We start from the raw sequence: 16,858 nt of genomic DNA on the forward strand, positions 1-16,858 counted from the left end.
CCTTACACATTCCATCTTGCTTTCTTGGCCCCATGGGGGCAAGCTTTATGTTTCCCTCTTCATATTCAGACTAGTTGAATTCTCCCCACTGTCCTCTGCCCTAATCCCTCCTGGCCGAGGAAACAAAAGAACACAAAGAATTCCACAGTTTATGTATATATTTTTCATGCAGTGAACTCAATCAGTCATGCTTATGGGAGGAGACCATTAGAACAGATAACCCAAAAATTCATTCGCTTTTCTTTAGAAATAGATCACATGACTGTTTCTTGGAGCATTGGAAATTAAGTTTGGCTCAAGCTAATGCTTTAGTTTTAATTAATTTGCATAAAAATTGGTCTGGGGACATCCGTCTAGATTTCAGCATTTTGAGGGGATAAACCTAAACTCACTTTATAAATGGACTGTTTCTGAACAATAGCAACAACAATATAATTTTATTGCTTGCAGATTATTAGATGCTCAAGTTTTCTTAAGAACAAAGGCTTTGTTTCTTTGATGCTTGTGTTGAAGAAATCATGTAAATTGTGTCTTTTTGTTAAACTTGAAAGTTGATTGCTGCTAATAATAAAAAATGTACTTTTATAAAATGTCTAAAATATCCCAGATTAAGAGCAAAAGTTAAGCCTAGATTAGTGTGAATTTGATTATCTTCTAGACATCCTTGGTTTTCTCCTAGAGCTAATAAAACTTACTTTCCTATTGTAAGTTATTTTTAAAATTATTTTTTTCCCTTATAGTTACAAAAGAAATGCAATTTCCTTATGGATACACTAAAAATGCATACAAGCATTGAGAGTTGTGGGTAATTTTATGACTAAGGGATGGCCAGTTTTAATATTGTGAGTTGTCATATTTCTCTTGTATATGTGTATACACACGTAGATGCAGACATATGCACAAATATGTAAATATATGCTGGGATCAAAACTTATTTACACTTTGAGTCCTGCTTTTTTATTTCATATTTTAATAAGCATCATCCTCTGTCATTACAATTGATTTGGAAATCTCATTTTTAAAAGATACATAATATTCCATGTTATGGGTGAGCTTTCAGGTGTTTACACTTTTTTTTTTTCCCCATTAAACATCATATTGCAGTGAACATTTCAGTGAATAAATATCTCCATAGTCTGGGTGGGTGTTAGTTTAGGATAAATCTCTGAGGCATAATTTTTCCATCAAAGTATGAACATTCTACCTTTTATTAGGTTTTGCCAAAATTGCTGATGAGGAGGTTATGCCTTTCAGTCTCCCACTAATATGATGCAGGCATGTTTGGAAATCCTATTTCCACTAATTTTGTATATTTTCAACTCCACTCAATCTTACCTAGTTCAAAAAGAGAGGATACTATTTTATTTGCATTTCTTTATATAATAAAGAGATAGGGCATCTCTTCATATTTATAATGACTGTATATCTTCTTTTGTGAATTATAATGGAGTCTTTTGTCCATTTTCCTCTTAGATTGTTTCTATTTTTTCTTATTGGTTCACACACACTTTTTTCAAATAAAAAAGTTAGCTCTTTGTCATTTAGGTGAGAATATTTTCCCACTAGTTTTCATTATAACTTTTATTTATTATGTCAACATTTATCTATTACAATTTTGCTATTTTCCTTTTATGCAATATACTGACATATGCATACACATTACAGATATGCGTATGCCTGCATTTCATAACATATCCATACCATCATGTGTCTGCAAGTATGCGTTCACAGTTAAAAAAGCAGCCTGTAATTTTTTTTTATTTTGTTGTTTTTTAAAAATACTATTTTTGTAGAGCGGTTTTAGATTTACAGCAAAATTGAGAGGATGGTACAGAGATATCCCATGTAACTACTACTGAAGTCCATAACTTACATTAAGGTTCACTCTTGGAACTGTTCATTCTATGGGTTTGGGCAATGTATAATGAAATGTATCTACCATTATTGCATTACACAGAGTATTTTCAATGACCTAAAGATCCTCTGTACTCCTATTCATCCCTCCCTACCCCACAACTCCTGGCTACCACTGATCTTTTCATTGTGTCCATGGTTTTGCCTTGCCAGAATGTCATATAATTGGATTCATACAGTATGTAGCCTTTTCACACTGGCTTCTTTCACTTAGTAATATGCATTTAAGTTTCCTACATGTCTTTTCATGGTTTGATAGCTCATTTCCTTTTAGTGCTGAATAATAATCTTTGGTTCTTTTACTCTAGTATTTTTATAGCTTCATTTTTATGTTTCATCTCTGTTCCTTCTGGAATTTATGTTGGTGTAAGGAATGAGGTTGGGATTCAGTTTATTTTTCCAAATGGCCAACTAGTTGTTTTAATGCCATTTATTGAGTCATCTGTCTTTGAAATGTCAGCCAGAATATGTGCTGAAATCCCAGATCTACTTGGGTCTATTTCTAAACTCTTTCATCTGTTTCATTGACCAGCCTGTCTCTTCCTATAGCAAGGACTACCCTGTTAAGCACATTTTTCAAACATTCCATGTCATTCTTAGTCTATTTGTTCTGTCATTGACTAATAATATTGTATCTGGGAACTCCTCATTACATTTTCAACAGGTTTTTATTTGTATTGTATCTTACCATATCATCTGACACATAAAACCCCATCATTATATTTCATCAGAAATTTAAATTGTTATCAATATCAAATAACCAACTCTTTGTCACTGGAGATTTTTTTGCTAGAATTCTAACCGAATAGATTCTAAAGTAGTTCTTCATGTTTTCTTTTGATGCTCCTTTCCCAAATATACATTTTTCTAACTTTATACTTTTAAAGCTTTACATTTGTATTGAGTTTAAGTCAATCCGAGTGGCTTTTACACTTATTAAAGTAACCTAATTACACTTACTGTCATAACCATTTGCTTGTGTTTCTGTCATCTTATTTGATACATTAGGCTTTTGTTACGCTGCTAGTTATTATTATTATTTGCATTGTTGAGTATACTCTCATGTGATCTCTTTGGGGAATTTAGAAAGTAAGATATCTTCTTTTAATTTTATTATTATTCAATTCTATTTGTGATTATTGTACAATTTTTCAGAGATATTCTGAAAGGTAACATATTGTCAGAATCCATAACATGGTAGGATTTTTAGTTTTGGAGCCGTATTTATGGAGTCAGGCTAATGTGTAACTCCTCCTACTGCCAGCCATAATCTAGTTTTACAACAACCTCTGCCATTGATGCTTCCTTTCTTTCCCCCTTTCTTCATTCCCTTCCTCATTTCCTCTCTTTCTTTCTTCCTCTTTTAGCCAATTTTATAAAATTGCAACATACATATAGAAAAGCACACAAAAATATAGAGATCTCAATTAAATAACCAAATACAAATACAAAACTATATATTTTATGATAACCATCTAGCCAGGCAGCTCCCTCATGGCCCCCTCCCAGGCAGTATCTCCTCTCCAATCAGCAAAGTTTAATCAAAACCCTATCATAGTGATTATTACCTAGGTCTTCTTTATTGTTTTATCACCTAAACAAGCCTTTCTAAATGTTAATTTTTTTCCTGCTTTTTGAACTTGATATATATGAGATTATATAATAAACAATATATGCTTTCATACCTTCTCTAGTTTAGTATTACATTTGTGAGATTCATCATGTTTTTGCATGTCATTGTAGTTTCTAGTTTCCAGTGAGACTTTTATTTATCTTTTTTTTTTCTTTTTGACAGAGTCTTGCTCTGTCACTTAGGGTGGAGTGCAGTGGTGCTGTCTCAGCTCAGGAGGCTCATTGCAACCTCCACCTCCTGGATTCAAGTGATTCTTCTGACTCAGCCTCCTAAGTAGCTGGGATTACAGGCACCGTCACCATGCCTTGCGAATTTTTGTATTTTTAGTAGAGATGCGGTTTCACCATGTTGGTCAGGCTGGTCTCAAACTCCTGACCTCAAATGATCTGCCCACCTCAACCTCCCAAAGTGCTGGATTACAGGCCTGAGTCACTGTGACTGGCCTGATTTATCTTTATCTTTGTCCTCTTTCTATAACTTGTAATTTTCCTTTGCTTGTTTTGCGATTTTCTCTTTGTTGCTGGTGTCAAATAAATTGATTATGATGTGCTTAGGTGTAATTTTCATTACGTTTCTTATGCTTTGGGGTCATAGAACTTCCTGCATATGTGGGTTCATAATTTCATCACATTGACATATTTTTAATCACCTTTACTTCAAATATTTTTTCTGTCCCTTCCTCCCACATTCACCCTCAGAGATTCACATTCATGTACGTTGTAATTACAACCACCCTTCAAGATGTCTCATAGCTCATGGATGCTCTTTTTTCCCTTAGTCACTTACTCTATTTGGATGGCTTCTATTGCTACATGTTCAAATTCCTTAATCTTTTCTTCTATGGTATCTAATCTGCCACTGTTCTCATCAAGTATAATTTTTAATTCAGGCACTGTGTTTTGAATTCCTTGAAATTCAATTTGGATCTTTCTATAACTTATTTGTCTCGAATTAACATGATCAGTCCTAATTTTAACTTCGTAAGTACATGGAATACAGTTATAACAACTTTTAACGTGCCCTTTCATATTAACTCTATCATCTGTATCATTTATGTGTTGAGTTCCATTTATGGACTTTTCTTTTCCTGTGCGTCATACTTTCCTGCTTCCTGCCAAGAACTATGAAGACTCTGAGATTTTACCCTGCTTGAGCCACAACTCCATGGATGCTGACAGAAGACAAAGACTTCTGGGTCAAAGATAAAGAACAGTTTATTATTCAGAGAAATCACAGTAACCAGAGTATTAGTGTCTGTTCTCTGAGTCCTGATTCCCATATGGTGCCATAGGTGGACCAGCCGATTCCTGCACACTCAGTGGGTGATATCATAGGGGAGGAATCTTGAACTTAGAGAATGTATTAGTCTATTTTCATGCTTCTATGAAGATATATCCAAGACTGGGTAATTTATAAAGAAAAGAGGTTTAATGGACTCACAGTTCCACATGGCTAGGGAGGCCTCATAATCATAGTGGAAGGCAAGGGAGGTGCAACTGCATGTCTTACATGGTGGCAGGCAAGAGAGTGTGTGAAGGGAAACTCCCCTTTATAAAACTATCCTATCTCGTGAGGCTTCTTCACTATCATGAGAACAGCATGGGGAAGCCCACCCCTGTGATTCAGTTACCTCCCACAGGGTCCCTCCCACAACACGTGTGGATTATGGGAGCTACAATTCAAGATGAGATTTGGGTGGGGAGACAACCAAACCATATCAGAGAATCTCAAGACTCTCTGAACCTTTTAAAATGCACAATAAGTATGTATGCTCTTTAATTTGAAGAGAAACATGATCCTTTTCAAAGATACAAGCGGTGCCTCTGCTCACAAAATACGCAGAAATATGAAAGATGCATGGAGAGTTGTCTTGCAATACTTCTTTGCATGCCTGGTAATTTTGTTGATTTTACTTTGTTGGGTATGAGATATATTTATAATTTTATAAATATTTTGAGCGTCATTCTAAAATGCAGTTAAGTTACTCAAGAGATATTCTGATCCTTTCAAGTCTCACTTTTAAGCTCTACTGGGGAGGACAGGAGAAGCAGTTAGTCTATTGCCTGTTTTGCTCCACTACTAAGGCAAAAACCTTCCGAGTTCTTTATGAATGTTTAGGCTTTCCAGCCTGGCTGGTGGGAACAGGCACTTCTCCTAGCCCTGCGTAAGCTCCAGGTATCACTCTCTCAGATCTTTTTTAGTGTTCCTACCCAGTTGAAGACTGAGGGGTTCCTTCTGTAGACCTCTGAGCATTCCCTTTGTGGAGCTCTCGTCTCTGTAGAATGCTACCTTGCAAACATTAGCTACCTTGGCCTCCCAGGACTCTCACCTCTGTCTCCTCAATGTGGAGAGTTTGCTGGGCTCCCCCTGGGTTCCTCCTCTCTGCACCACAGCCTGGAAACTCTCCAGGCAGCCAGCTGGGCAATTACAGGGCTCACCTCATTTCCTGACTCTCAGGGGCCACTGAGACAAAGTTTCAACACTAATTGGTACTTTTACTCTTCAGGTTAATGGAAAAACATTTGAACACTTAAAATTAATTTACCTCATTCCAATAAATGCCATTATTGTGGTATATTTTAATGTTATGCATATCTTAACTCCATAAGACATTACTGTCAGTATTGATTTATACCATCAATATTTATCTAGACTTATCCAGTAATTACCATTTACCTTGCTCTTAATTCCTTCCTTTATCTTTGGCCTTCTGTTTGGGATTAATAGCTTTCTACTTACAGAACACCAGAATTCTCTGGTGATGAACTCTGCCTTTCTTTTTGGTCCAAAACGTCCTTCATTTACCTTTATTTTTGAAACATACTATTCCCGTGGGTTTAGAATTCTTGGTTCACAGCTATTTTGTTGTATTATCTTCTTATTTTCATTATCCATATTGAAAAGTCAGCTATCAGTCCAAGTGCTTGAAGATAGTTTTTTAGATTTTTTGTTTCTCTTTGGTTTTCAGGAATTTTACTATGATGGGTCTTGTTGTGGATTTATTTATTTATATTATTTATAATATTTATATTTCTGTATATTATTTATTTATTTACTATGATGGGCCTGGTTGTGGATTTATTTATTTATATTTATTCTGCTTGGAGTTCAAAGGGCTTTTGGAATATTTGGCTCTGATGTCCTTCATCAATGTGGGAAATTTCTCACCACATTCTTCAACTATTGCTTCTGCCCAATTGTCTGCCTCCTTCCTGTCTGAGACTCCAACTGTACTTGTGATAGACTTTGTCATAAGATCCTTAATATCTTTTTCCCTTTCTTTAGAGTTTGCCATCCTTTTTTCCCTTACTATTTTTAATTTTGGGTACATTCTGACCCAACTTCTAGTTTAGGAATCTTCTTTCAGCTGTGTCTAATATGTTGTTCAATCATAAATTCATTCATTGAATTCTTAATTTCAGTTACAGCATCATTTACTTCTAGACTCTTTCATTGCAAAATTTATTTTGTTTTGAATTCCTAGTTCTTAGCTAAAATTTCTAATCGTATCTTTATCTCCTTGTACCTATTCAGCATAATTATCTTATACTTTGTGTTTATAACGCTAATATTTTCAGCTCATATGAACTTACTTCTCTTTCCTTATTGTTTTATTTTTCATGTTACCCTTTTTCCCTCATTTTGGGGGGTATTTTTTATGTGTGTGCAGAACATTATATTTTGCAAATTATTTATATAAATGATTTGAAGCCTATAACACTCTTTTTCACTCCTGGTAAATATTTTACATTTGCTTTTCTTAGATGCCTGAGGGGACTAGCAATCTGGGCTGGTCTTAACTTAATGTGGGGATTGAGATGATTTGAAGCTGGGCAGCAGTCCAAGGCCAATCTACTGCTCATTCATTCTTCCTGCTAGGATACATATATTTGGGGTTTCAACCCCAAAACAGAGAATTTATCAGGAGCCATAGCCTTTTTCAGCAACAGAGCTCCAGACACCTTCTGTAGAATCAGCAAATGCCCTAAGGTAAAAAGAGTTTCAAATTCTGGGCTAACATATCTGGAGATTCATTGCTTCCCAGAACTTAGCTTTACAGTTCTTCAGTATCTTATTAGCTCACTGATGCCTTTAAATAGTCTCTCTCTCTCCATATGTATATGTATAGTATATAATATATAAATATATGTATTTTTTGTTAGTTGTCTTCAGTAGGAGAAATGGTCTAATTCAAGTCTGTGGGTTTTTTTCTCCTATTTCACAGCAGAAGAAAAGAAAAGCTAATAAAGGATTTCACAACTTACCATTGGGATGATCTTGGTCACACACAGAATGATCTGTCACTTCGCTGCCTTTTGTAATATTGTCATCCTTTGCAGAATCTAACAACAACCAAGCAAAACCTTTGGTCAGCATTTTTAAATTGGAAATAGAGCAGCTTTCAGCACTAACAAGATAGACTTACGTTTGAGGAAAAATAGAATTTATTACTTTAAAAAATAACCACAAATACATATGTTTGCCAATAAATAGGCGCTTCCCCCCCGCCCGCCCTGCCCCCGTACTATGTGCGATATCTGCTCAAAGCTTACAAAGGCAGAGATATAGCTAGCTGGGATATCTTTTTTGCAACAAATAAGAAAATAAAAGCAATCTTTTTGCATCAGGGAAAGTCTTAGAACTGTAGGAAAGGATATAAAAGGAAGGCAAAATAGAGAAGATTAAAGGACTATCTAATTTTAATGTTCTTAATGCTTCCATTACTGTGGTTGCTCACATATGGGAGTCTTGAGTCCTTGAAAAAGTCAGATACAGAGCCTTGAAATCCAGTGATAATTAAGTTCACCTTCCTCGGGAACCATAACAGTAGAACAATAGCATAGAGGGAATGCAGACCTTCTGGTCTCTGCAAGGTCATTCCCTCCCTCGTTTAGCACATTTAAACATGGAATCATTGTACACTTATTATTATTATTTTGTTGTTATAGGATATGGTTACAGGAAAAAAACATGGCTAAAAGGATTCCGTGACTATGGGCTATTGCAAAACTACAAAGGGCTCCTTGCTGAATATTTAGGTCTCCCTGGAGGCTGTTTAAAAAAGCATTGGAATGATCCTGTGAATGGATCAACAGGAAGACAGCAAGTAGGTCTCTCATTCATTTTCCAAACATTTAATAATGGCCAAGTATATGCCAGACACTTTTTTAAGAAAGAATCTCTGTTACCCAGGCTGGATGCAGTGCTACAACTGTAGCTCACTGTAACCTCAAACTTCTGGCTGAAGTGATCCTCCTGTTCCAGCCTCTGTAGTAGCTAGGACCATAGGCATAGGCCACCATGCCCACTTAGTTTTCTAATTTTTTGTATAGACAGGATTTTGTAATTTTGCCCAAACCAGTCTTGAACTCCTGGCCTCAAAGGATCCTCCTGCCTCATCCTCCCAAAGTGCTGGGATTATAGGTGTGAGCCATCACACCTCACTGTACTTGATGTTGGGGAGCCAACAGGAAACAAAACACCAAATCTCTGCCCTCATGGAGCTTATAGTCTAGTAGATATTTTTCATGCTGCTGAAAGGAAAGCAATCCAAAGATATCTAAAAGTCATAAGCTAATCTTGTAAGCATGTGGCCATGGAGAAAGCTGGGGCTGGTACACCAACACCTTGATTACTTACAAATGGATTCTCTACTGAATTTGTGTCTCTTGGTTGAGTTTTAACTCCCTAATAGTGCTGAATCAGATGGAGTCTAAAACTATTCTTTGTTTCCTTTTCCACCCTCCCTCTGTCTCTCTCCACTCATTTCCTCCCAAAATTAGGAGATAGATTTAAACAACATGGTTTGGAATATTATGAGAAAGTTTGTTTCTTGAACCTGCCACAAGCAACATTTGATGGACAAGTGAGAAACCTGGGTAGTTAACATATGATTCAAATTTAATAACCAGTGAAGCAAGTATTAATATATACCCGAAGTGTGTGGCTTTAATTAACTGCAAATAATTCCCCCAAGGCAAATGTTTAATTATCTGCACTGCTTCTTATCTCTTTCTGAGACTGACAATAAGTCTAAAAGTCCAAATTTGGAAGCAAAACTGAGCACAGACACATTTGCCAAACTGTTATCTAACTCATGTCAAATTGTTTTAAACCAGCTCCCATTAAAAAATCCTCTTTTAATTTTGGAGCTAAGATGTCAATTGAAAAAAAATTTTGAATATTTTCTCACATGAACACTAAAATATACAATGATTTAAAAGGTATTATATAGATCAGGCTAAATTTTAAATTGAAAGTGTTTTAGTTTTAGTTGTTTATTAAAAATGATATTATTTGATATTTCGTCTTGTACAACATTAATTTCTCTCAACATCAATGTTATAGAATTATCCAAGACTTTGTATTTAGTTAAAATTTATTCATTTACACTGAACAATAATTCATTGTTGTTAATCATAATGTTACATAAACATTATGATTCTGCACCAAATATTACATAAGAAATGTCTCTTCAATGGTGATTTACATTGAGTTTACAAGTTTATGATCTAATGAGTCACATAAGATGGGTGAAAGCATTTGAAAAATTACTCACCAGACTGTATCTGTTTTATCACCAAAATCTATGTCTTTAGCAAATAAATTATCTTTGTAATTTCAATATTCTTGAGGAGTTGCTTTAACATTATTAAGGCATATTCTGATATGTTTCTATATAATGCATTTCATTGCATCCAAGATACCATCAGTTGTTCTTTGCACTATTATTTTATGTAGTATAACACATTATCAGTTCTAAGACAAGTCCTGACTTTAGAAATAAAATATATGAAAGAATATGCATTTTAGAAAAATGCCGTTTTAGTATATTCGATGTGTGCACACAAATATACATGTCTTTATGTGATGACAGGGATTTCATATCAGCATGACCCACCACCAAACCCACAAGCTCACTGTCATGTATGTGAGACTTTTCTCCAGAAATGGTTCTACCTCCACACACATCAATAAAGTAGGAGGAAAAGTACTATATAACCTCATGACAATATTCACAAATAAGCAGGTACCTATGGAAGATGTTTTCCACCAAAGTTACTTTATTTATAGGGATCTCAGAATTTCTAGTCTCATAACCTTTAGCAGGCCTAGATTTGATTCTGTATCTTTTACATCATGGATCTCATTACATTATGTTTAGTTATAGGTTTGAAGGGGCAGTGCAGCTTTTCTGCTCAGGGGGTGATGAAAGCTGCACTGGATATGTACATGAAATCCTTACTCATAATGATGGAGAAAGAAAATATACATACTCATTATTTGAATGTTTGTGTCCCCCTAAAATTCCTAAGGTGAAATTCTAACTGCCAAGGTGATAGCATTAGGGGGTGGGGCCTTAGGAAGGTGATTAGACTATAAAAGTGGAGCCTTCATGAATGAGATTAGTACCTTTATGAAAAAGATTTAAAAAGGTCCCAGAGAGTCCCCTTACCCTTTCCACTATGTGAGGACACAGTTAGAAGGCACCATCTATGAACCAGAAAGTGAGTTCTCACCAGATACTGAATCTGCTGGTGCCTTGATCTTTGACTTCCCAGTCTCCAGAACTGTAAGAAATGAATTGCTGTTGCCTATAAGCCACCCAGTTAACGGTATTTTGTTGTAGGAGCCTGGACTAAGACACCAGTGTATATGGCCACTAAAATAACTTATTATTTCTATGTAAGTTCTGTCCCTTGGATTTGTATTTTTTTTTGATTCTAAAATTATCATTTGGTAATGTTCAAAACGTGTAAAATAATTATCACCTAATTCTGAGATTCAGTCAATGTTACTTTAATAACAGAGAACCGGAATTAAATTTATATGAGCTTCTGACTTTCAAAATCTTTAAGGTCAATGTCATATTTAAAGAATTTTTTCAAATGCAAATATTAAATCAAATATTCAAGCCAAAGGGCTGTAGATAGATGTGCTTTTAAGATTAACAAGAATAAAAAAGAAACACTTTCATAAATTAAAAAAGAAAAAGCCCTCACTTAGAAAGTTGAAAAGGTTTAAAGGAATATTTAAAATAGATTAAAATAAAATGAAAAACCTCATAAAACAGAAATTCCAAAAAGTAGGTCACTTTCAATGCAGTTAATTACACATATCTACACGGAATATTACATGTATGAATTTAAGCTGTGGCGAAAGATGATGAAACTATTGAATTTTTAACAAAAATATCTTAATGGTAAGTCAAAATAAATACTATCTCTATCTAAGATGTCCCTTTAGAACAAAAGTTCTTAACCCTCGGGGATCCCTGGGTATGCTATATGGGTCTACAAATCCTTTTGAAAAGATATGCAAAATGTGTGTATATGTTTGTATTTCTGGCAGAAGATAGCATCCACCATATTAGCTCTACGAACCCACCAAGGTTAAAAATAATTTAAAATGTGTACCTCAATGCCAGTGATACTGCCATTTTACAAAAGATTTTCCAGACCATTTTTGAGAAATTAGCTACTGAGCTTGATTCCTGCTCCATGAATTAATCAATGATGGCAAATCTTGAATTCTTAAGGTACATGTGATTTGAGAAAATAGCCAACAAATATAGAGATGTGTTAAATAAATGAGAGGGACAATCCAACTGGCAAAAAACCATGTTGCATCAAAATTAGAGGTGATTATAAAGTATAAAACTGACTGCATGATTAACTGTCTTTGAAGATAACTATTCAAGCTACGTGGTCTAAAAAATGCACCGAGTAAGAGAGGAAGCCCCTGACTATTATTCAGAGTGATGATAGGAGGTCATTTTGGTATAGAAGTTCTAATGGGTCTGAACAAAAAAGAAAAATGCTATACACAAAAACCTACACATAAAATAGTCTTTCTCTGTAATGCGTAAATGTCTACACATGAGTACCAGAGCTTGATGCAAAAATTGCACAGAAATACCATCACCTGGATTTTCTTTGATTCTTGTTAACTGATTTGATTATACCATGCAAAACATTTATCCTGGCATGCTCGTTAGAATCTCTGGCTTATTATATGAAGCAATTAGGACAAAGTAATTTTTCCTCCATCTGAACCAGGTGCTTTTCTAAATAAACGAGAGTCTCTCCAGTCGATAATGTTCTTACTGAAACTTTGCGGCGGCTATTCTTTTATACAGGAAAAAACTATCCTGCAACACATTCCCAGACTATTCTGATGCTGATGATCTGAACTGGGCTTGGTCCCAGTGAAGCTGGATAAACAAGGCTGAACTATATTTACCTGAAAAGTAACAGGGCCCATAGACAGGACATTGCTCAGGGCATCAGGAGACCCAAATGAGCTGTAGTTGGTCATTTGTCTTCATTATGGTCTCATTAACCTCCATTAAAAGGTGACCAATCATTCCCAGAGTTATGGAATTCAGGGACAGGTTGATAATCCTTATCTGAAATGCTTGGGCCCAGAAGGGCTTCAGATTTTGGGGATCATCACCCTGTGCTGTCTTTGCGACATGGCTAGGAAAACTACCATAATGCTTAACTAATTTTATTTCTATTACAAAACACACATTTCAAACAATAAACTTGTGTGAAACAGCTCATTCTTACACTGAAAGTGATATTCTTCTGCAAGTTGTTATTGAAAATACGAGCAAATGAGAGATTCAGTCATGGGGTTGTGATTCAGAATTTAGAGCTACAAGCTTCATAAATGTAGGGAAATTCATGCACTTTACATAATCTCAGCTTCTGCACCTAGGAACTAAAGGTGTTGAGCTGGATAATCTCTCTAAGATACCGTACAAAGCTAATCTGATTTGCTCAAATTACCTCTTTGTTCCAGCAACACTTCTTTGTAAATGTTCCCACTCTTCCCTCATTATCCACTTACCTGAGTTGGACAGTTCTCACTGAGATTTTTACCATGTACTTACAAAATAAAGGTTGATAGTGGGGGAAGCACTAAGGTGTGCACCAGTGTCACCCTGGCCGTATTTAAGTCAGCGACTCAACAAAGAATCATCACAATGGAAAACAGAACAGCTGGATATGAAGCCGGTTTGGACCATGATGAAAAAGAAATGCTTAATTACCCTTTCGATCAAGTTAATTTTTCCCATTTGGCAATGTAAACAAAGGCAAATCTGCTCTTATTTTCAGTTGTCTGTGACTTGGTTGTTTCAGTATCCTTGACCTCCACCCTTCTGATTTTATTCCGATCTTGCCTCCCTCTCTCTTACTAAGCCTCACATCAGAGGCTCTCTTGATAACATTAAAAAATAAAATCTTACCAGGCCATGGGCATGAAAAGTATCTATGGTTCTAAATGTAAATGGGCTGGGAATTCTGTTAAAACATTCATCTATAAATCTGGGAGAGTACAATTGTTTTGTTTACACCTTGGCTTAGTTTGATCTGACAATGAAAGGTCATGGTGACTGTGCTACTGAAAGAACCTTCTTAGGAAAAATGATAAAGGCTTTTCTGGCCTTAACTCTAAGCTGACAGCCTGGCATCGGGTCACTGCTTCTGAGTTATTTTATTTTATGGAGAAGTTGAGGCAGGAGACAGAATTTCTCTCCAGATTCATAAATGCAGCAACTTCTGGACTCAGATTGCTTTTAGCCAGACACTTGGAAAGTGTGGCTGAGTGTTGCTGCTGAGATCCAAGAATTTCAAGGACTGAGTCATAACCTACCTTGTTGGCTCAGAACTTGTCTTTTTTTCCAAACATAAAGGCACATGTTTGGAGAGTGAGACAAGCATTTGGGTCCTTTGTGGGAGATACTATGTTGAGCTTCAAAGACCTGTATGACTTCTCCGGAACATCAATTTATTCCTCACACCTAGAAGGATCCATAAACTCATCTGAGTGAGAAAGAACTGAGGCCTAATCAGGGGCCCCCATTCCCCCATGTGCTTACTTTTTCTGGACTACCCCTGAGGTTGGAGCCGATGGTGCCAGTACAGAGGGCATTCTTGTCCTGGATATACCAGAAGTACCCAGGAATTAATGCCCAGCTCTGGACCCCCCAAAGATTTGGGAGATAAATACCCCAGTTTCCTCACCCTTCAGGGAGACATTTCTGAATGCACTCTATACATCTCTTAAAGGAACGGAGCCTCAGTTTTCCTCAGCAGTAACTTGATCATTAATATCCCCTAGGGGCTGTCCTTCCTTCCCTGTCCCACTTCCTCACACCTCACCTGTACTTCCTGAGAACACCTCCCAAATAAAAAGTGGGCACACCTTTTGCACCCACAACCTTGTCTCCAGATTTGCTTTTGGGGATCCGAAACTTAGAAAACCAAGACAGTCCTTCATCTGTCTCCTACCACTTAGTAGCAAATATGAGAACGCTCATCCTATTCTCCTGACTTCTAGCCTGCTGCTCTCTCACTCCATGCTGTCTTTAATTATGGTGTGTTAGGGAAAGTTTCTGCCACCTAATTAGTGCAAGTTGGGAAAAAGGGTTACCATGTTTTGCACTGTATGACCCTAGTAGCTGGGTCACAAATGACTGGTGAGTAATGGGCCCTAAGCAGACACCTCTTGCTTGGCCAACGGACACTAAGGTGGCCTGACATGAGAGCTCCACACACCAGGAGAGAATTAATATTCACTTAACTGTGAAAGGAATTGATCAGCTCTTTGAGTGGATGGCTGCTAGAGCAGTTGTTGAGTCTCTAGAGGAACTGATGGAATGGCTGTTGCCTCCCGGGTGATCAAGTTCATGCGGCTGATGAAATGGTTTCCTCATTCTCTGACTTTCCTGCCAACCAAGCAACCTCAGTGTGTATTACTTTTGTATACCCTGAAATAGTCTAACTCACTGTGTGATTCTTACAAGTTCATTATCTAACTTTAAAGTGTATATGTACTTTAAAGATTTCTAAAGTGTTTTTTTAACAAATAATACTTTAAGAAGTTTGGACTGGGCGCAGCTCATGCCTGTAACCCCAGCACTTTGGGAGGCTGAGGAGGGCAGATCACGAAGTCAGGAGTTCAAGACCAGCCTGGTCAATATAGTGAAACTCTGCCTCTACTAAAAATATAAAAAAATTAGCCAGGTTTGGTGAAGGGCGCCTGTAGTCCCAGCTACTTGGGAGGCTGAGACAGGAGAATCACTTGAACCCAGGAGGCAGAGGTTGCAGTGAGCCAAGATCATGCCACTGCGCTCTAGCCTGGGTTGACACAGCAAGAGTCCGTCTCAAAAACAAAGAAAAACAAACAAACAAATAACAAATATTACTTTAAGAAATTTGGCATTATTTTAGATCCATTTGTAAAAACCACTCACCTTTTTAGTCATTTCAAACTGTACAGTACTCACGAAACTTGTACATAGGCTGAAAGGCATTACGCCAATGAACTTACAGAAAATTAAAGACGAAACAGCCTGGTCATACAAAGTAAAACAGGTTCAGTACATTTCATTTTCAAACATCACCCTGATGGTAGAAAAAAAACCAGGTGACATCTGGTATTACAGGAAATAGGGTGTACAGAGGTATTTGTACGATGTGAACAATGTTTTGTCTCACAAACTAAGAAAAATGTGTTAAAACAAAATACTGTAAATGACTTACAAGAAACTTGAGAAGAATAAGATTAAATTAAAAGTGTTATTTTCAATTTATAGAAGGATTTTATTTTAATCTGCTACTGTTTTAGAGTAGGCTTAACTATGAGTTCTAGAAATTATTATAATAGATTTTCCTAATGCAATGACTATATTGTCAGCGTGGCCTGCCATAACAAAGTACCATAGCCTGAGTGGCTTAACCAACATTTATTCCTCACAGTTCTGGAGGTTGGAAATCTAAGATCAAGGTGCTGGCCAGTTCATTTTCCAGCGAAGGCTCTCTTGCTGGTTTGCAGATGGCCACCTTCTGGACACGGTCCTGCATAGCCTTTCCTCTGTGTGTGTGCCTGCTTTTTATAAGGACACTAATTCCATCGTAGGGACCCCACCCTGATAACCTCATCTAGCCTCAACTACTTTCCCAAACGTCCTATCCCCAAATACCATCACATTGAAAGTTAGGACTTCAACATATGAATTTGTTGGCGGTGGAGGGACAAACACGAAGTCCATAGCGCTAACATATGCATTTGTGCACATGGATACTTGGATGGTTTATTTCCCTTTGAATGTTAGCCATTCAAGTTAGTATACCTGCTGCATATCAGAAGAAACCCTCAACATAGATTTGGAAATGGGATTTTACCTAAGTCCAAGGTTCTCGTTCTCCATTTCAAGTATCTGGTATCACATTTTCATTTGATCCTTAAAATACACCACATTGTCAGTGTTTGTATAGCAAGGATAAAGCAGTCATGAGG

The 16,858-nt window shown here is 36.6% G+C and overlaps 1 protein-coding gene across 2 annotated transcripts in view; it reads right to left on the reverse strand.

The window, feature by feature from the left end:
- MACROD2 (mono-ADP ribosylhydrolase 2) overlaps positions 1 to 16,858 on the reverse strand; it is a 161,957-nt gene that overhangs the window by 76,858 nt on the left and 68,241 nt on the right. For both annotated transcript variants that reach the window (XM_017895522.1, XM_017895521.1), the window contains exon 4: positions 7,813 to 7,890. In XM_017895522.1, coding sequence (XP_017751011.1) covers positions 7,813 to 7,890 — 78 coding nt within the window. The remainder of the gene's footprint in view (positions 1 to 7,812; positions 7,891 to 16,858) is intronic.

The sequence above is a fragment of the Rhinopithecus bieti genome, unplaced genomic scaffold (assembly GCF_001698545.2).
Source record: "Rhinopithecus bieti isolate Rb0 unplaced genomic scaffold, ASM169854v2 scaffold_25396, whole genome shotgun sequence".
Taxonomy (NCBI): Eukaryota; Metazoa; Chordata; class Mammalia; order Primates; family Cercopithecidae; genus Rhinopithecus; species Rhinopithecus bieti.